Raw genomic sequence first — 21,004 nt, forward strand, 5'->3', positions numbered from 1 at the left:
AGAACAGAAAAATTACACTGGTCTAAGAAGTCTTGTTACTAGAGTGCTAAAGATATTCCCATTTCCCTCTGCATCTTTCCATGTTAATATTTGTTTCTGTATTTACTGAGTGAGAAAAGGGAAACAAGAGCAGCTGTCAATAGGATGCTCCAGGGAAATTCTGTTTTTTTCATCAACTGTTCGTTTCCTCTTTTATATTATTATGTTCTGGCATTAGTTTCTTTTCTACTCAGAGTGTGCTTAATTCCTAAATCTCTTGTTTTGCAACCCAGTGATGCCCTAATGTCTTCCCTCTCCTAAATATTCAATAGCACAGTTCTGATTCTCCTTTCCTTCCTTTCCAGCATCCAGAAGCTCCCCACATTAGATGCTGGGTGGAATTCCCAGCCACCACATCCCTTCTCCTACAATCACAAGCAGTAACTCCCAGAATAAATTCCTCACCACCTTTAAGTGAAATACAGCTTCAACCTCCCAAGTTTTACAAAGAGTTACATCCAGGATTTTTTTTTTTTTTGGTAGCAAAAAAAAGTATTTCAAAGACTCATTGTGATTGGGGTATTAATGTGCATTTAGATAGGAGCTTAATTTTTCACCTAATGATCCTTTACATATTTTTTAATGTAAAAAAGTGGAAAGTCAAATGTGGTGTGCCTCACATCCACACAGCTCAGCACAGAGCAGAGCAGTCACACGACTCTCTCTCCATCTGTACAGGAGCATTCAGTCCTTGTGCTCTCAAACCACCACTTCTGTGATGGGCAAATTTACTCACTGGATGCTTTAATGATGAAATTAAAAGGTGAATATCTAGTTCACAATCCCTGAGCTCTTTCAGCCTGATAGAAAATGAGATTATGCCGCTGATGTCGCTGTCTGGTGAGCAATTTTCTTCCCCTTCACCTACCAAAATCATGAGCAGCAGGGAATAGTTTGTGGACTCTGCATCACTCAGCCACTTCTGATTATAACAACTCCCCTGCTCCAGACTCTGTTTGCCAACGTGGCTGCAGCTGCACATACACAATTCTCTAACACCATTCACAATTTGCAAGGCAAATTTGTCTTGTGTCAGTGAAATACAAAATCATTCTGTTTTAACACAATTCTTGTGGGGAGGAGAAAACCTGGGATCTTCAGTCAGCTCATCCACTAAACCTTGTTTATGAGACTTTCTGTGTTCAGAGTAAATGATTCCCACAATAAAAGGGGGTCTAGACTCTGCTATCAAGGAGGTCTTTTCCAGTTCTGGGATGTTGAAAACCTTTATGAGTATACAAGAAAATATTACCTGAGTGTGAGGGAGTGGGTTTGCTTATTTCACGTTAAAGGTAATTTATAATTTTTGCATCACTGCGCAGTTCATTTGCCTTAAGGTTTTCAGAGCAATATAATTGACATCTCAATTCATTAACTGCTGTCTTTAAAGAAAATGGGGATTCTGAGATGACTGGCCAGGAAAGAAACCATTCATGAAGATGCAAATGATATTGCTGACTGCTTGACAAAGTTTCCAGTCTTATCTAAGATGCGTCAAGGAGTACATAAAGATTATCCCTTTCATACTGAACAAATACAAAACAATTGTTAGAAAGATTTTGCTAAGGTATAGCTCTTTTTTAATAGGGAATATTTTTCTTAATAAGGAATATTTTTCTATTTGTAAAACTTTTGCAATAGAAAGCATTGTGATTTAGAGTTTAGGAAACAAAAAACCTTTCATGACATTTAAGAGATTGTGGGGATTAATTAAAGAGTAATTATGAAGACTACATGACAGAAAAAAGTAAGAAGAACAAAGAGTTGGGGCACTAATAGTGCCTTAGTTCATAATCATTTAAGCCAGATTTCTCATAGATTTAAGTGATCAGCTCCTTTTTTGGCCTCCTGGGTAGATAAGAGTGCTATTAGGCCGTGAGTTGGAGTTCTAGTCTGACACTCAAGTCTGAAACTGATAGAACAGCTTTAAATATGAAATTTATCCTAATACATTACATTTCCCTCTCTTATGTGGATCTGCTTTCCAAGTAAGATTCTTGGGACAAGACATCATATAGAGGCAAACTGCAGGAAGGTGATTAACACAATGAGAGAAAAATGGCTCTTGGAGGAAAATAATGTACTTTGAGCTCTTTGTTTTCACTCTGTTTGTTGAGTGGATTTCTTTCTTTCTTTTGTGATTTTTTTCTATATGTTTTCAATACAAATTTTACCATCAGGGTCACAAGAGACAGCATTTTTAAAATAGTGTAAGAGTTACTGATTGCAACGGTATGAGCATGCTCCCCACACAAGGATTTTTCTCCCTTCTCTACCAACAATTTCCTTTATCAGTAGGTTGTTTTTTTTTTTTTTGATTGCTTATGGAGGTTTATAAACCTGCTCTGTTTTTACAAACAAGGTTTTCTCAAACACCTCATCTACCTTCCAGTTTATTTCAAAATTTAATTGAAAACCTCCCTCATGTGGGCTGGAAAAACCTCAGAATGTTTGATGTGCTCTCACCCCTGGCACGGGAGCCGTGCTCCTCTCACTGCTTGGCTGCCAGATCTCCTTCCCTGCTCTTTACATTCCTTGGGTCTAACCCCTTCTCTGCTGCTGCTTTCAGAAGTGCTCTTCCTGTGCTTTTCTCTGAATTCCCAGAAAACAGGAAGAGAAGGAGAAGTGAGGCTGTGTTTCAAAACACACCCTGGATCTCCCACTTAATCCCCTCGTGGCTGATTTATCACCCTTCCTTTCATTGTGCCTTGTCCAACTTTCAGGTGTGAACTTTTACCCCTCCTCCTTTGTGTTCTGCCTCCTCCAGTTATTGGAACTTGAAACTGCATTATTTCAGCAGCTACAAAGGTGGTGTTAAGATTGAGTTAATGGAACCAAATTATATTTTCCATTCAAGAATTGACAGTATATTTTACTTCTCAGAACTAAGGAAGATGGAAAAATTAATAGAAACTGTGTTCTTATCTGATGATGCCTCATGGGTCTTCATACTCATAGCATGAACAGGTTGATAGATGTATAAAAAATAGGCTAAATTAAGGCAGATAATTTCTGAAGCATCCCTATCTAATACTCTGAAATATCTATGTAGAATCCTTTAGAAGAGTAATAATAGATTATAAAGAAAGTTCATTCCTTCAAAAGAAAAGCCATAATATTTCTTCAAAGAAAAAAATAGCTGAAATACTTCAAAGTATTTCAGCAAAGAAATAGCAAAGAATAAATTACTGAAATACTTCTTTTATTCAACTCAAGAAAGAAATGGTCTAAAACAATAATTATGTTGTTTTGAGCTGTAAACATATAAAAATTGAGTTATTTTACATATGAAAGCCAAGACACAAAGTGAACTATGCCTTACTGGGAACCAGTAATGAACCTATTTAAATATCATGTAAGCATGTATAAATCCTCTCAGTGAAATCATGCTTTTATGGAATTCTCCACAATTTCAACTGATTAGGTTGACAAGTACCTAGACTTTCTTCTCAATCTAGAAAGCAAAAGGCAAAGAATTACAATAATAAGATTTCAGATGGTGTGGAACAGAAGAACTTAGGTAGTTCTTTTTGAGAAAACAAAGGTTCCACCCGATGTCTTTTGAGGTCCCTTCCAACATTGTTATTCTGATTCTCTGAAATTCTAAATCTAACATATCATCAGCATGGGCAATGATTTTCTCCTCCATCCCAGGGGATCAGTTGCCTTGTGTTGGCTATAGGCTGTTGCTGTGTCTCTTCAGGAATGAACCAATCCTATTCATGTCATGTGTAATATTTGGGGAAAAATTCATATGATTTGGCAGTGGACATCCCCTGGTTCTGCAAGAAACTCCTGTGAAGTCCTGCTATGCCTTTATATACCTGTTCAAAACCAGTGAGATGTTTAGGAACTGATCCTAAATGTGTCCTGACCATGATAAGTCTGTGTATTTCACACCTATTTTTTGTTTAAACCCTGTACTGTGTTGTGTTTTGTGCTGCTTATAAGTCCTTTCTCTTCAAATCCTTCTTTGCTTTATCCCTCAGTGTTGCTTTAATGGGGCCAGGATATTGGTCCAGCCTGAGTTACTTCCAGTTCTAAAGGGGCCTTTAAGTGCCTTTAACAAAACAGCAATCTTGTCAAATTTGTGCAAACAGGGTTGGCTCCCTTTAAAAGCTGTGTGCTATTATAGCTGGATGATTAAATGAGCCTGGAAATTCTAAGAGAAGATAATCTTGCTCAGCTCTGTCAATGTAAAAAACTACTGAGCCTGTATCCTGTGTAGATTATTTGTTGGAGACTGAGTTGTTATTATCACTTAAAAGTCATGATGGCCCAGTGATTGCTTAAGCAAAAGGTGGCACATTCTTGGTAGGAGAGAAATGTAATCTGTACTTGATATTCTGATTGAATGTAAATATTATTCATGGCTTATAGCTGAGTCCTCTTCCCTAGTGGTTTTATGGCTTGGGCTTCATTGGTCTTCTATTGCTGAGCTACATCATTTCCTAAATATATCATCTGTATTGGAAGCACTTAACAAGTTCTGGATTGACAGAGTGTATGGATCAGTGAAGCTGGAGACCATTTATCTTTTAAATTATCTAAACATATTCTTCCCACTGTGTCTACTTTGGTTGTTATGTTTGGGTCATGGCATATACTGTACAGGTCTCTTGATATTTTTCTGAAAATACTTAATATTTTATGAGGTATCCTTAAGGAGGAGAAAGACATCAGAAAGACTCTCTCTGGTTCCCTTTCTGTCTTGACATGTACAGGAGTGGATTTCCAGTGGCAATTACAGACTCAGAGGGCAGGAAAGGGTAAGAGCTTGTGTCCAAAATGCCAGGTTGATCCAGGCCTCATGTGAAGATTACTGGCATGCCATTTGCAAAACTCACTCTTTCATAAGACCAAATTTATATGGAATGTCTTTGTGTGGCATTTCTAACCCCACTTCAGTGGCCATTTCATCACATACCCCTTGAAGGAGACATCTTTACAACACAACTGCTCCATCTGAAAAAAATGTACATTTTGTCCTGAAATACACCTTGGCTAGAAACACTGAAATTTTGTTTCTACAGGGATTAGCAGCTCCCACCATGCATTCCAGGGATGAATTGTGGACAGTGTTTCCATGGCCTGAGTCAAAGCTAGGAGCTGGAAGCCATTGGCATTCAGTGCTTCCCAGTTTTGGAGCCCAGAGGCAGAGCTGAGAGCTCTTACCACACAGAGGCAGATCAGAGTATCCTTTGCTGTGTGTTTAATGGTTCTGTTTTGTGTTTGCAAGGATCTCAGGCAACCTCACAGCTGATGGCTGCAGCATCTCCATCCCTGCCTTCAAGTGTGCCGTGTAACTCGTTGCATAAACCATGTCAGGATGGGTTAGTTCCTCTTTGCAAAGCACTCTCTGAATGCTGAACAGTGCTGGCCTTTTATCTACACCTATTGGTACACACAGATCTCAGATTTAAAAATCCCGTGTGTGATGTGCCTGCCTTAACAGGGGCTTTTTGTGTCTTCCAGGAGCTGTGCTCAGTTCAGCCCATTAGGGTAATGCTACTTGTGCAGTGGAGTCACTTATGATTTACACTGGGGTAAGTGAGACTGGAAGCTGGGCCTTGATCTTTTTAATGCAAATTCATCAATTCTGTTAGATACAAGATGAAAGGAATCTATTACATTCCTCAGTCATCTCTTGAAACAAAATCATTTGATTGGTTCCAGGCAGTAAGAAGTCCTTACTCCTGTAGTTATCTCCAGACATGAAACCTTGAGTTATCTACCAAAGCTCCTACTGAAGATATTTATTTTTCATGGATAGTGATTAATGATGAGTGCTAATAATGACAGAAGTGATTTCCAAGTTAAAATGTAAGAATGCAAAACTTAAGGTTAACATGTTCCTCTGGTGTTTGACTGAGCAGTGTGTGTTTAAAGACACGCACCTTTTACTTCAAAACGTTTTATTCTCCTTTTAAATCCGCACCTGATGTCGATCTGACAGCGGTGCAAATGAGGAGGTGACAGAGGTCTCTCTGATGTAAAATCAAAGTGAATTCAGATGCACAGTGCAGACACTGGAGGAGTGTGAAGCACAGAGCATGTAAACATAACAAATAGCTGCACATGCAAAAGTATAGCAAGTGCCAAATGTCTACAATACTGCAAATTAACTGCTATGACAGGAGATCTTGCAGTGGTGCTCTGAATGGGAAAGCAGAACTCCATTACAGAGATCATAAAATCACCCCCTCCCTTGATCTTCAGCTGCCTAAACCAGGAGAGGCAGAAAGAGCTGGCTCTGAACAAACAATCTTTTATGGGTGATGGATGTGGCACTGCTTTGTCCAGTAAAATTGCTGATTTACTAATAGTTAAAAAATAAATCCTTTGTGATGACACCAAGCTCTCTAACCTGCTGAAGAAAGTGCAAACAGATGGGTATCTGTGTGACTGTGAGTGATGAAAGCAGTCTGGAGAAATACCCACAGCTCCTGACGAGAACTGATATTGCAGCGTGCAGGAGCATCACCAGCATCCCCATTAGGATATATTCATTTTCTTTGTGCCAAGAATATGACCAATGATGCTGGGTGGTTTGATTTAATAGATCTGCCTCTTCTAGCAAAAAAGCAACAGATATTTTATACAAAAGTGAAATGTGCCCAGGGAAGCCTGGACAGATTTAAATTCCTCAGGCTTTCCTCTTTATTGCAATGCCAGCAGACTTAAGGGACTTTTGACCCTACTAGTAAATTTTTAAATAAATGTAGGATACCTGCTTTATGGGTCTGAAAGGGACAGGAATAGCTTTTCATTTCTGAGAGGAGAGTCTGTTAGAAAAAAATCAAAAAACTTCCCTTTATATGTGAAATTCCATACTGGCTTTTCCTTAAGCCTGTTCTGATTTACTTCAAGAAAAATTGCAACCAAGTCTGGTTGGTTCAAAGTGGTACAAACTACAGATATAAGCCAGGTAAAATATGTAAGTGAGAACAGAATGAGGCCCTGCATTTTTAGAGCAGATAAACGTAGCTCAGAAACTTATTTTTAGAGTTACGTAGTTTGCAGCAAGTCAAGCACTTTGAGAGATGAATACCTATCACATATCAATGCCGAGGAAACGGTATTTTGTTGATTATAAATCAAAATTGAAGGAATTTTTGGGTGCTGCTCATCAAACATTGATTTAGGAAACAGTTTTCCTCTGGAATATTTTACTCCTCAGCAGCCTACAAAGGCAGTTGGGTAATTTTTGTGGTTTCGGTATGAAGAAATACTTATCCTTTAATCCTTAAATCACTGCAATTGAGTATAATTTCATGTCAAAAGCAGCCAATAAAAGTACAAAATAGGGATTAGCGGGAGTATTTTTAGATTAAAATTACTTGAGTTGGAAAGAAGTGGCACATAATCCCAGTACCTTCACGAGCACTGTAGCAAGCTGAAGAGGATTTGTTCTGTTTCATTTGAAGACTGATGGCATAAGTTACAAGGGAGAGAAGCTATTATTACAACAGGGAGGATTTCACAATAATCATAATCCACAACTGTACATACATTTAATTGAGAGTTAATACTTTTTTGTCTGATATCTTTTAATCATCAGTGCTGTACAATACTTCTGCTTCTACTTGCAAAGCACTTGGGAAGCAAAGTTAAACCCATCATTTTGCCCATAAATTGGGACACTCATAAAGCTGCAACAATTGCTTCCATTTCTAAGTATTAAAACAAATGACTATTCTCATTTAACCTTGAGGCACAAGATTCTCATTGCTTGTATTGTGATATAATTCACAGGAGTGAATATAAGCTTCTGTTGGACAAAAATAATAATTCCTCTTCATTCTCTTCCTGAAGTGTTCAAGCTGGCATCATTTTCAGCATGAACTCCTGCCTAGTTTGCATATTCAAGAGAAAAGTGTAAAACAATCCCCCTGTCTCTGACATACAGCTCACTTTTGAAGGAAGCATGTACTTGTTTCAGGTCCTGATACCTGGGATATTTCTTAAATCTTTGTCTGGAGTTGTATATGACAGGTATGAATAACAGCAAATGGCAGCTTCTCTGTGCATTCCATTTCTAGAACACAGACAAATTTATTGGTTAATGTTTATATAAGCCCAGTGTAAGTGTGCCTGATTTACTGTACCAATGCCTGCAGCTGTAGAAAGTCTGTTCTACTCAACAGCATTTAAAGGACCTTTGGGGTGCACAATGTGTATCCCATTATCCCATTAATGACAAGGCTCAGCTTTGGGCAATAACAGAAAAGTTATTTATATGCACAATGATTTTTTTTCTTCCTCAACCACTTTTACAGCTTCCCCAAGTTATAGAAGAGTCAATAGCTGGCTTAGTGATGCTGGCAGACTAAGTAATACTTTGTACATACTCATTGCTAGGGAGAGAAAAATGTTGAGTTTATTTTTGTGACCTTTAGATTCGGAGAACTGGCTAAAATCAATTTATAGTTCCATGAGATTGGATGATACCTACACTAAGCAGTAAAATTGCTTCCACTTTGATAGAGTGTGTTAAAATATAACAGCAGGGAAACAACCATTGATTAGGATACAGAATGGGAAGTGAAGGGGGGTTGGTCAAGTGTAGAAGGTCAGGGAACAATTTGACAGGTTTCAAGCCACTCTGTCTTGAATGCTTAGGAAAAAGATTTTAAGGAATCTAACCTGGCAACTACTGTCATTAAGGAATAAACATGAGCACTCCTGGCAGTAAAAAGGGGACAATCATCCAGACTGTGCCTATAGAACCATACATTGAATTATGGGAATATCATCGAGAGAGACCAGGATCAGATGACAGCAGTGGCTGTGCCACTGCCACTTTGTGCCTGAGGTCAGGACCCAGCTTTTCTTTCACCACAGCAGATCTCTTTTAATGAGGCCTTCTCTTCAATCCTCAGTGATTAATGGGAGCAGCTGATTTTCAAAGCTTCCCAAGGAAGATTACTGCTCAGGTTATGAACAATACTACAAAAATTCCTTAATTATCTGTTGCCTTCAGTTCATTCCTATACACCTTCAGGTATAGTTATTTTTGCATGACACTTTGTTTATTATTGCCTTCACAGGTCACCTTGCAGAACAGATGCCTTGCAGAAGAAGAATTAGGAAAGAAGGAGGGCTGAGTGATACTGGCATGTATCTATCATGTCATGTCCTGATCCTACTGAGGAGGAAACGAGCCCTGCATTCCTGTGCCAGTGCTGTGGCAGAAACACAGATGTGGTGATTCATACCACTGAACAAGTCCTCATGTGAAGAATTCCCCCTAGCAGCAAATGAGGTGGTTTATCTACTGGATTTCAACTCGTGGAGCCAGGTATTCCTGAAATAATTCCTGCCAGCTGCTCCTCAGCTGAGAGTGGCACAACACAGCCATCAGCACTTGATCCCAGAGTACAGAGTGTTGTGATGCCATGCTAGCTCACACAGTCTCACACCCTTCCTATGCAAAATCTAAAATGTAGAAATTGTAAAAATTGTAAAATTCAAAAAACCAGGAAGTACCTGCTCTGGGGACTTTGGTACAGCTCCGGCCATTTCCAAAAAACCCCTCAGGGCAGCGGCCACAGAGGTACCCAAGGAAGGGGGGCTTGCGGTCGAAGCAGGGCGCTCCAGGGAAACACGGCCTGCTGGCACAGCTGGGGACCTGTGCCACAGCTCCTGCACGGGCAAAACAAGGCAGGTCAAGCATTTATTTATAATTTATCAGATGAAACACATACCTAAGATTTAGCCCAGCTAAAGCTTTATAACTACTTTTATTCTTTTAAAATCTAATTAATGCGAAATGTTCGCAAACCTTGAGCCAAAGATGAGAATGTCCTGTAGGCACAGTGTAACAGAACAGCTGTTTCTCATTAAAGCAAGATTTATTAGTTCTCTAATTACATGTTTTGAAGTTTATTACTCAAACTTGTTTGGCGTTTATCATGTAAAATATAGAAACTGTAATTTTCAGCATAAGTGAAAGCTTAACTGAGTGAGAAAAGGTATTATTTGACATCTTTTTTGGTCTTTTATACTTGGAAGGTAATTATCAAACCTTACAGAACCTATACTGTACTTTTGAAATTACACTGTGAAGTACATATGTTACTGATCTGGAAATCATCCTTAATGTGTCAAACCTTGTATTACAGAAAACTGCTTTAATTATCTTAGGACTATGTGCAAAATCTAACACTCTGGTAGTATACAATATTTCACCACTTATGATGTCACTGAATAGCAAGTGTATATGAACTGCCTGTGAAGTATTTAATAGTGTCAAGGCGGAGAACAGATGATGAATACAATCTTAATGATAGTTGTAGATCCTTTTTAATTGCTTCCCACGGAGGTCTCCATCATGATTCTCATGCATTTTCTGCATTATTCTTGCTCTTTACCTACAGTATCATGATATAGGACACTGTGAGATATAGTTCCATGAGATTGGATGATACCTACACTAACCAGAACCTGCAGGAGGCAGGTTCTGCTTAGGGGTTGGCTGGCCTGGTACAGATAGTACAAAAAAAAAAGAGAGGAAGAAGAAAAAATACTTTAATTTTCCATATAAAAGATGTTATTTTTAAGTATAATATGTATACATATATTTATATATATTTATTTTTATATAAAAATATGTTATTTATCTGTTGTCTCTGTACAACAGATATGACCAATCTCAATTTTTTGCTGCCTGCTTTCCCTGGAAAATCAATTAAAAATGCAACACTCACTAAAGCAGGACCAACACAATCATGGTGCAGGTGCACACCCATGCCAGAGTGCTGCACCTTTGGGAAAAGCTGCTGCCACAGGCAAGCTCATTCCTCATGATTAAAACTCTGTAGCAATTCAATGGCTGCCCAATAGATACTTAAATAAAACAACAGCATCACTTGGTCATGGCAAGCTGCCATGCCATAAGCTGCCACTTTTTCATCTTGCTTTGCACTGATCACTTCAATTTGGGGTGGTTTTGTCCTGCTTCAGAGGTGGTGATGTCTAATTAAGCCTGACCACTCTGGTTGTTATTGTTGTAATGCCTGCCTTCCATGTCAAATTGTTTAGCAGCAATCCACAGTCTGATGTATTGAATGTTTTTTTCTAACTCAAATTTTCTTGTGTTATAAACAGCCAGTTTGTGTTTACTGTTAAGGTGTTAAAATTAATGATTTCTGAATCCATAATCTTTCCCAAATGAAAAATATTTCATATCCTTGTATACCTACCGTGCCTATCACTTATGTTAAAATACTTAATTACAGGAGAATCCTTTGTCTCCAAGGATTGCAGTGGCTGCTTAACCTTAGTCCTGTTCAATTCACCTTTGCCATTGCTTAAAGCTTCTGTAACGTCAGCAGCAAGCACAGCTGTGGAAAACATCACAGAGACAAAAACAAGGTGTTAGAGCTCAGCTGTGATTGATGATAAAAAGCCACAGCAACAGCAAATCAGGTAACCTGGCACAAATTTACTCTGCAAGTCAGCAAGCAAATAAAGGTAGATGAGGTGGGTCCAGCTGCTGACGTGCAGCAAAGCTTCATGCAAGTACAGGAAAAGTTACTATGCCCAAGCATTCTGAACTCTGCTTGTCTGGGAGCCTGAATGTGCCCTGTGATCTTTCACTGGGCTCAGGGCACCTGGAAAGGCTCAGGTCAAGCAGTGTCTGCCCCTTGGATGGGGATGCTGCACCTCACTCTGGGAGCTGTGCTCTGGCTGAGTTTTTCCCCTTCTTGACACCTCTCCTTCCCTCTGAAACTCTGGTGAGTGTGTTTGTTCAGTCAGTTCAGCTGCCAGCTTTGTGTGCTTTGAAATATTTGTGAAAAGTGCACGTGGATGCAATGAGGAAACTGAAAAATATGACTTTCTGCATAATTTTAAGGTAAGGAATTAGAGGTACAGTCTTCATGGATAGTGCTGCAAGCTAAACAGTTATTGCCTTGGGTCTTTTGAATATTCTCTGCTCTTAATAGAGCCTGAAATTCTGACACTTTGTATATTAAACAATACAATGAGCTGTTGCTCACTTTAGAAGCTATAGAACAGCTTCAGTCCTCCTTCCCTTTATACTCACTTAAGCAAGGGAGGTAACAGCAGGAATGTTAAGTTTCTGAATCAGAGCTAAAAAGAATAATCATTCTGAACTCTGCTTGTCTGGGAGCCTGAATGTGCCCTGTGATCTTTCACTGGGCTCAGGGCACCTGGAAAGGCTCAGGTCAAGCAGTGTCTGCCCCTTGGATGGGGATGCTGCACCTCACTCTGGGAGCTGTGCTCTGGCTGAGTTTTTCCCCTTCTTGACACCTCTCCTTCCCTCTGAAACTCTGGTGAGTGTGTTTGTTCAGTCAGTTCAGCTGCCAGCTTTGTGTGCTTTGAAATATTTGTGAAAAGTGCACATGGATGCAATAAGGTAACTGAAAAATATGACTTTCTGCATAATTTTAAGGTAATGAATTAGAGGTACAGTCTGTGGATAGTGCTGCAAGCTAAACAGTTATTGCCTTGGGTCTTTTGAATATTCTCTGCTCTTAATAGAGCCTGAAATTCTGACACTTTGTATATTAAACAATACAATGAGCTGTTGCTCACTTTAGAAGCTATAGAACAGCTTCAGTCCTCCTTCCCTTTATACTCACTTAAGCAAGGGAGGTAACAGCAGGAATGTTAAGTTTCTGAATCAGAGCTAAAAAGAATGATTTTTATCCTATCCTGAGTGGACAAATAAGCCCACAAGTTTATTCCTTCTAATAAATGTAATTTCAGAAACAGAAATTTTTTTTTCCTGTAATTAAAAAATGCAAAGTAAGAAATGTTATATTTTTCAAAAGCACATTGTTTGGTATACCTTTCCTTTGTGGGTCAAGTTAAAATATGCATTTGGGAAACAGATGCAAAATCACTTTGAAATAACCAATGTGGCCAAATGCTACATCACAGAAAACTTTATATACAGGTGTTTGGCAATATGATTGAAGGAATGTTTGGTAAATCTGGCAAAAGCAGTGCTGCTGGTGCCAGGGTCCTGCAGCTACCACTCAGTCTGTTTGCAATGGATATTTTTTTCCATTCTGTAGTCAATATGGGGAAATGTTAATGGCTGCACAGCAAATATCAGCATCTTCCGCTTGGATGTCTTTGGAAATACCAAGAAACAAGTAAAAAAGTCTTCAAGTGTTGATTTATTTCCTTCTGGTTAAAAAAAGAAAAAAAAAAGAAAAAAAAATTCTTTTGGAGAAGGCTTTTGTCCATGTGCCTGGAACAAGCAGAGTGTGTGTGAGTCACATCAAGTGCACTGGAAGGTCTCAGAGTACAGAGTCATCTTAGGCTCCCCCGTGAAGAATCTGTTGCTCTAAAAGCAAATATTGAGTGAGCAGTTCTAAAACTGTTCATGGCCCTTTCCTTCACTAGCTGGGATCTGAGGAATGACATCATGCCAAGTGTTCCCTGGGCTCTGTCCTCTAATGAAAGCACAGCTTGGAAACAGAGGAGAGAGGATGGAAAGGTTTGGCACATTGTCCTTTCTCTTACTCTCCTGGCAGCTGCCGCCCAAAGCAAAATCAGCCCTGGAGGTGCTCACCAAATACTCACTCATGGATGTGTATTTAGGAGTGAAATAGTGGAGAACGTGCAGCGTGTCCTTGGCAAATTATCTATCTGTGAAGTGCTTTTTTGTAGTCTGTGGTGCTCCTTCTCTACCAGAATGAATAGCAGAGCAATTTGCAAATATCCACATCAATATAATATGACAATAGTCTGCTTTGTACATTTAAGGGTCTGTACTTGAAATGAGTGGCAAAATACTCAATTAGGGATAATAGCAGTAGAATTGAACTCATTCTCCCCCAGTCTCTTAAAATAAATCATGTAAAACACTTACATTTGCAAGTTTTACCATTTCCCTCCATCCCAGTTGGGCAAATTCCACATACATAAGATCCAAAGGTATTAATACAAGATACTCCAGGAAAACAAAGACTCTCTTCACATTCGTTCTTGTCTTCCTGACAAGTAAGCCCTGTGGCAAAGCAAAGGGGAAGTTAATAATCAGGAAAGGTTCCCTGTTTATAGTTCAGCTCAAATGTTGAAGCAGACAAAGGCTCACTTCTCAGCTTCAAACTCATTACAGGGTATGTCACTCATGTCCCAGCCAAATTCCCCACTGTCTCACTTAAACCTGCTTTTATCACACTGTTTATTGCTGTCATTATTGGCACCAGAAGTGCTGAATTTGAGACTACTGCTCATGGAAAGCTGTGCACGTTAAATAAAAATGCACATAAATGAAATTAATATTGCCCCTGCATGTCATGTCTTTGCTGCTGTTTTTGTTGTCTTGTTAATGTTGTTAATATGAGATCTTTGTAATGTACTGAAGAACCCCCTGAATTTCACCTTTTAGGCTTTAGGATATGAGGAGCCACTACTGACCTCTATTGTACTTTCTGTTTCTATGTGAACCTCACACAGCTGTGAACTGGCCTGGTAGAGTCTGGTTAAAGGTAAACCTTACAAAATGATCAGATTTTTAAAAACAACCCACATTTTTCTATTGAAAATAAAAATTTGAAGGAACATTCTGAAAATGTCACTGAGGCACAGTACTGGTATTGAGAGGATAGGCTGCCACAGGATCTGAATCCAAAATAATATCACTTGACTATTCCTGATTTTAGAAAGAAGGTTTTAAAAATCCCTTAAAGCAATTGATTTTCAAATTCACAACATTGAGTGATTTAATGAATCAAATTAAGGGAGGGTGACCCAAAAGATAAAAATACAATCTGAACAGCAATGAGGCAGCATAATCAAATATAATGTTGTTTAAAACTCCTCCAGGTTTCGGGTGCAGCTGTCTCTGTGCAGTGGGTCAAACTTGCTTGGCTGCTGCTGGTCACAGGATTTGCAGCCCTGAGGGCAGCCACAAACCAACCCTGACCACTTTTATTAAAACATCCCCTTTGTCCCTGCAGGAATAAACAAGGAGATTGGGACGGCTTCTGGAGAATCCAGGGACATGCCTCAAGACACAGGTACAGAAAGGTTTGATCCATATCAGATATCCACTTTTATTGTGACAAAAGGTCTAAGGATAAAAGAATCTTCTTTTTTTTTTTCTTTTTTTTTTTTCTTTTTCCTTCAGAAAAGAAATTTGTCACAGAGGAATGAATTGCAGGATGATAAAAACAGAAAGTTATTATTCACCTCCTACAACATAATCTATCCTTGCTTCAGCATTGCAGACAGCTTCCACTAGTCCTTTCATGTTAAAATAGTATCTCAATGTAGAAAACTCAAATGAAGTCTGTTTATAGTTTGAGCTGCCTAAAAAGCCAGTGACATCACCTTCCCATGCCTGCTTCTTGAGGAAAAAAGAGCAGCAGCAAGAAAGCTGTATCTCTTTTCCTGTGCCATGTCAACATAATTTATTATGGTTTTCATGCTTCTTGCTTCATTTATTGAACCTGGACATCACACAGTATTGCAGGGCTGGGCTTACCTTTTCCCTTCCCTTGTTAAATTTTGGCTGACTGTTTATATTTCATTATATTTCAATTATCACATTCCTGGCATCAGGCTGCTTTTCTCTGCTGCTGATTTCTGGTGATTCATTGGGAAATTATTAGACATCACATGGAAAATATTGAATGAGTAGCCCTCTGATTAGATTAGTAATTTCTTTCTCTGAGTATCATGCAAAGAATAAACATGTTACCATAAACTATGAGAGGAGGATCAATGTTCCCAGTTTCAGTAACAGCAGTCACTTCTCCCTTGGTCCCTCATACTTCCCTTCTCACCTTCAAATACTCTATTTTCACTGCTAAGGGCTGTCTTTCATATCTCAAGGACAAGAGCATTATAGAAATCAAGGAACACTGTAAGTAACAAGATAAAATTCAGCCACTTTGTAAAGCTGGAACTATGCAAGCACTACTTTTTACATAGAGACATTTGATTTTAAACAGTGTCTGACCAATTTGGGCATAATGATATTCCTGATGAATTCAAGGAGTAATGTTTGCAAAGACTCAAATTTGGTTGCATGATGCTGAAGAAGCAGCAGAAATGGACACAAAACTGCACCAAGAAGTGTCAATTATTCTGTTTACAGGACCTCCTGTGCACTGTAGCACAGGGGAGTCTCAACTGTCTTGGCAATTCTACAGTACAAATAAAAATAATAGGAAGAGAAGTTCATCAAGTTCCAAGGCTGAGCCATCTGTTTGTGTGCCAGCTATATTTCTCCATCCCTGCATGGGAAGTTGTTTGAGAAAATAAAGTCCTTTCATGCCTCGATAGGAGCTGACCACCTGCAGATGCAAAGAAAGATTTTTTGACTGTATTCACATTAAGCTGACTCTAAAGGAACAGAAAAATCCCATTTAGGGTCTCTGTGGTTATTAGAAACCAGTAACAAATCCTGGGAGTTTCTTCAGTTTCCTGAAATATAAAATGAAATTACGGTTCCATCTTGCTGCCCATCCCACCCCCAACTTTGTACTAATCACTGGTGTATGGGGAAAGAAATAAATGATTTTGTGATTGGGATAGTTATCAGGGATGAGTTCTCAGGTGGGTGATGTTCTTGCTTTCTGTGGCCAGAAGAATAAACAACAGGGAGCTTTGTTGTCGTGTTGACAATGCAGATGAAAAATGAATGAGCTTTGAACACTCAGAGATCCAGTAATAACTCTGGAGTCAGCCTTCTCTCAGATTTCCTACTGGATTTCTCCCTGCCTTGCTCCCATCCTTACATTTTACCCTCACATGATGCACCTGAGCTGTGCTTCCCTTGCAGGGGTGCTGGGGAAGCTCTCACAAGTTCACTCCTTGTTTCTACTGCCTGTTTGCTGTACATTTGTAAATGATGCCTGTTTACATCATTTGTAAAGATTTGATGGTGAAGTGGTGCTGTCACTTGAGCTGAATAGCATTGCCTTCTCATTAGATTATTGATGGTTTTCTGGGGAATTGAGGCATAAACACAGCATCAAGAATGAGCTTTTATTGTTGTCACCAAACCTGCCCTGAAGTAAAATCATCTGCTTCCCAGCTGGCTTGCAGCTCCACTTGTTTATAATTTTTCACCTGCTATTAAAACTTTGAGATGTATTCCTTTTTCACTCAATCATATCTTATTTTATTTTCTTTTGTTGCTTGTGTTTTGGCACTTTGGGAAGAATAGCAAAACCCTTGTACTGTTATTTAACTTGCAAGATCTAAAGGTGAAGCAAAATCTGTTTTTTCTGTGGCCATCAAGATTCTGTGTGTCCTTGTCTCTCCAGTCAGAAGCTCCACTGAAGTTATTAATTAATGGAATTATATTGATTTTTATTCATTCAATCAAACTATTTACAGGCAATCAAAACGTTTTCTCATTGTCTATCTTCATATAGACACATCTATCATAAAAAGTTCCCAGTTTTTCCTGTGCTCATAGGAATGTTCTTTCCAGGGGATGACAGACATTCTTCATATGTTTGGTTGGCTAGGGATTTTTATATTTTGATCAAAATTCTATGTTAGAGCTTTATTCTCCATGCTTAGGCTTGTGTGCTCTTGCCTCAGTGGAGTCTCTGGTGCTGTAAAGACTTTGGACAGCAGCAGGATTTGGCCATTAGGCAGCATCAACTGGAGTCAACACAGATTAAGTGTCACAAATCTTTTAGGCTATTTTTATGGACTTCTGAAGGATTTTTAATTTTAATTTCTGCTGGAATTTTATAGAAATGAAATCTGGGCTTGCAGTCCCACATGGCCAAAGCAATAAAGCTGCTGACAGGCAGGAAGGGTACCTTGCCCACTGAGTAAAATCTGTTCACTGCTTTTATTTAAAAATGAATGTTTTTGTGTATATATGCACAATAAGCAGTAATAATTATGTGCATTTGATGTTATTTCTACTTTATTTTTCCAAGCTGTAACACTGGCAGCAGCCAACCTTATGTGTCTCGAGAATGTAAACAGAGAAGGGGGTTAAGTGATTATCTTTCTTCCCTTAATTTCTTAAAATCACACTTTGGCCAGCTTTTCTGGTTTTGGCTTGGATAGAATTTTGAAACCAGGGCACCAGCCTTGAAGAGTTTCAGGGGTTAGATTTTGTTTCATCATCGTGTTTGCAACTCACTGGGCTTGTGATTTTCTAGTGCTTAAATTTAATGAAGCTTCAAGTGGGACTAAAGGAAAATTTATTTTTCCTTGTTTTCCATGCCTTCTTATTCCTAGACCTAAGAAACCTCATTTAATCCTAGTTCTTTCCTCAGCTTAATTAAGTGAAATCCTGTCAAGTGCAAAAAAGGCCCTGGATCTTTGCCTTTTCTCTCTTTCACTCAGTCTTCTCCTAGCTCATCTCATGGATGGATAAATCCATGGGAAGCGAGCAGGAAGCAACAGAGATCTGCGAGGTTCACATCCTCCTTGAGTGATCATTTCAGGACAACAGAGCTTTAGGTTATTTTTCCTCATTATTAGATAGAAAAATATCATCTCTCTATGTCTACAGCTGAACCACAGCAGCAGAAGAGCAGGATTATGTCTGCAGTCCATTTGGCAGATGTTGTGGTCATGCTACACTGAAAGAATCCTGTAGCTCAGTTTAACCAGACTTGTGGTTAAACCAGAGATGCAAACAGAGAGGTGTTACCTCCCAGGCCAGGGGGGCATTTACAAAAGTAGCTCCCCACGCTGTCCACACAGGTTCCACTGCCACAGGGGTTTGATTTGCAGTCCCTGATGTCTTCCTGGCAGAATTCTCCATCAAATCCATTTGGACACAAGCACAGGTATTCACCAAGGCCTGGAGGGTATTTAATGTTGGTGACACATGTGCCACCACTGAGGCAGCTGCAGGGCTTCACTCCAACCTGGAAAAGGCAAAAGGGATTCTGGTAAGATTCCTCTGAATAACCACAGCTGGGATATGTATTGTTCCCGTTTTGCAAGGGAGAGATTTGCACTGCAAACATGTTATCCACTATTACGGAAACTTATTTTAACCAATTTCCTTTGTCTAGGTAGATGGTCTTATACTCACTGTACTTATTTATTTGACTGAGAGCTCGACTTCAAAGGGATTTCTTTTTTTTTTTTTTTCATCATTTAAGAGGCACATTCTGACTTCTTATAAGGAAAAAAACCCAATCTTATTTGCTGTAACAGCAGATTTCACATCGTATCTGAGGGCAGAATTTGTTCCTTATTCTTCGAAGAAGAAAGGAAAAATCTTTTCTTTTTGCCTGCCTGCCCACCTTCCTCTTTCACGTTACAAATGGCTCCCAGGCAGGAACATGACTGTGGCATTCCTTATCTGGTGTCTCCCTTCAGGGAAGGGAGATCCATGGTTGTATTTTGCGTATGTACAAGAACTGCATTTCTACAGATTCAAAGCTCTGCATTATCTCCCCCAGATAACACAGGTCTAACTTGAAATATTTCCATTACAGCCATATCTAGGCTCCAGTTTCCCCTTTGCTGTGTGGGTTCAGCAGATTGGTATTTTGTGTTTTGAATGAGCAAAAATAGGAATCTCTGGGAATAAAAATCTTTTCTTCACAAAACTGTTCTTATATCAAGAGTCTGTGTCCTGCTTTATTAGCTCATCTGATCAGAGGATTAATGTTAGCCCATACAATAAAGACAAAGCCATGCACAAGCTCTGCCAAGAAACTTAGAGTGTGGAGTAAAGACATAAGAGCAAGACATCCTCTAAAAATATCATTGAGAATGAGTTATAATCTCCCTTTTATAGCTAAAGCCTGGTCTTTTATGTTATATGCTTTTTTTGTGCAATCCAGATGCAAAATGTGAATTTTAAAGCAGATTAATGAACCATTAAAAGGCTCTGCAAGAATGTTCTTTCAAACAGCAATCAATAGCACTCCCTCTTGTTCTCTGTGTATATAGTTTCTATGTTCTCAGAGATATTTATTCCATTAATTGATCATTATTGCTGTGCTGGATATTATACACTTATGAGGAAATAGCTGAAGCCTTGTTTTTCAAGACAGTAACAAATTATTAGCTATGATGACAATTGCATTGACATGACAAACAGGTTTGTTTTGTTTTTCCTTTAAAGTGCTCTTTCCCTTACCTCAATAGAGTATCTGCTCTGTGCATTGCACTCATCTGACACAGTGAATTCAAAGGTCTGCATTTCTTCTGAATCCACTTTCCAGAGGAGCAGGCCAGCAGGAGAGAGCCTGGCATCCCGTGGCCCAGCCTCCAAGATGAATAGCACAGCTGACCCTTCTGGATCCACTGCTATTAGCTGGTAAACAAAATTCTCACCAATAAATGTCAGCAGCTGGCTGGAGGGGGCCTGGAACACAGGAGGCAGGTTGTCTAAACAGCAAAAATGAAACCATGATTACATAAACTCCAGTTTCTCCCACGTAGAGATTCTCAGAGTGGGTCTTTGAAGGAATGCTCTCAAAGAAAACATGCAGATCATGCCCAGAGGCTGATGGGGAAGAGATTTGTGTGTTAGAGGCAGCAAATAGCTTTACCAAAATACCACCTTTTTCCTCCCCTTTTTTTTCATTACCTATGCTGAATTTTTGTACCATCCTGCAGGTGGATTAATTTTGATGCACTATCTTATATATGGGAGTAAATAATACATGATGTCTATAACCTCCCCCTAGTCCCAATTCTTCTTAAAACTGAAATTAGTTATATTTCTTATACTTACATACATATTTAATCTACCTACCATCCATCCATTTAAATAAAATCTCAAAATGCTGAATGACAAATGAACTGGGTGGGCAACTCAGAAGGAAAAATAAATTGTCACTCTTCCACTGAGTAGACTCTCCTGCCTTTACCCATGAGGAGTAATTAAACAAGCAGTTTGAGTGAATTCAGTTGGACATTTCTTCAGGAGCAAAGGTCTTTTCAGTGCCAGCAGAGACACATCAGAGGCTGCCCATCCCCAGTGACTGTGCTGTGTATCATGTCACTGCTGGCACTGTTATTTCTGGGGTTGCTG

The 21,004-nt window shown here is 39.1% G+C and overlaps 1 protein-coding gene across 1 annotated transcript in view; it reads right to left on the reverse strand.

Moving 5' to 3' along the window:
* The window catches only part of LOC120502356 (von Willebrand factor D and EGF domain-containing protein-like), a 164,234-nt gene that overhangs the window by 40,645 nt on the left and 102,585 nt on the right, over positions 1-21,004 (reverse strand). Inside the window, exons 16-20 of the mRNA XM_039710115.1 lie at positions 20,105-20,355; positions 18,656-18,875; positions 13,889-14,026; positions 11,244-11,384; positions 9,529-9,684 (exon numbers count right to left, since the gene is read on the reverse strand). Coding sequence (XP_039566049.1) covers positions 9,529-9,684; positions 11,244-11,384; positions 13,889-14,026; positions 18,656-18,875; positions 20,105-20,355 — 906 coding nt within the window. The remainder of the gene's footprint in view (positions 1-9,528; positions 9,685-11,243; positions 11,385-13,888; positions 14,027-18,655; positions 18,876-20,104; positions 20,356-21,004) is intronic.

This window comes from Passer montanus, unplaced genomic scaffold (assembly GCF_014805655.1).
Source record: "Passer montanus isolate IOZ18808 unplaced genomic scaffold, ASM1480565v1 scaffold1, whole genome shotgun sequence".
Classification (NCBI taxonomy): Eukaryota; Metazoa; Chordata; class Aves; order Passeriformes; family Passeridae; genus Passer; species Passer montanus.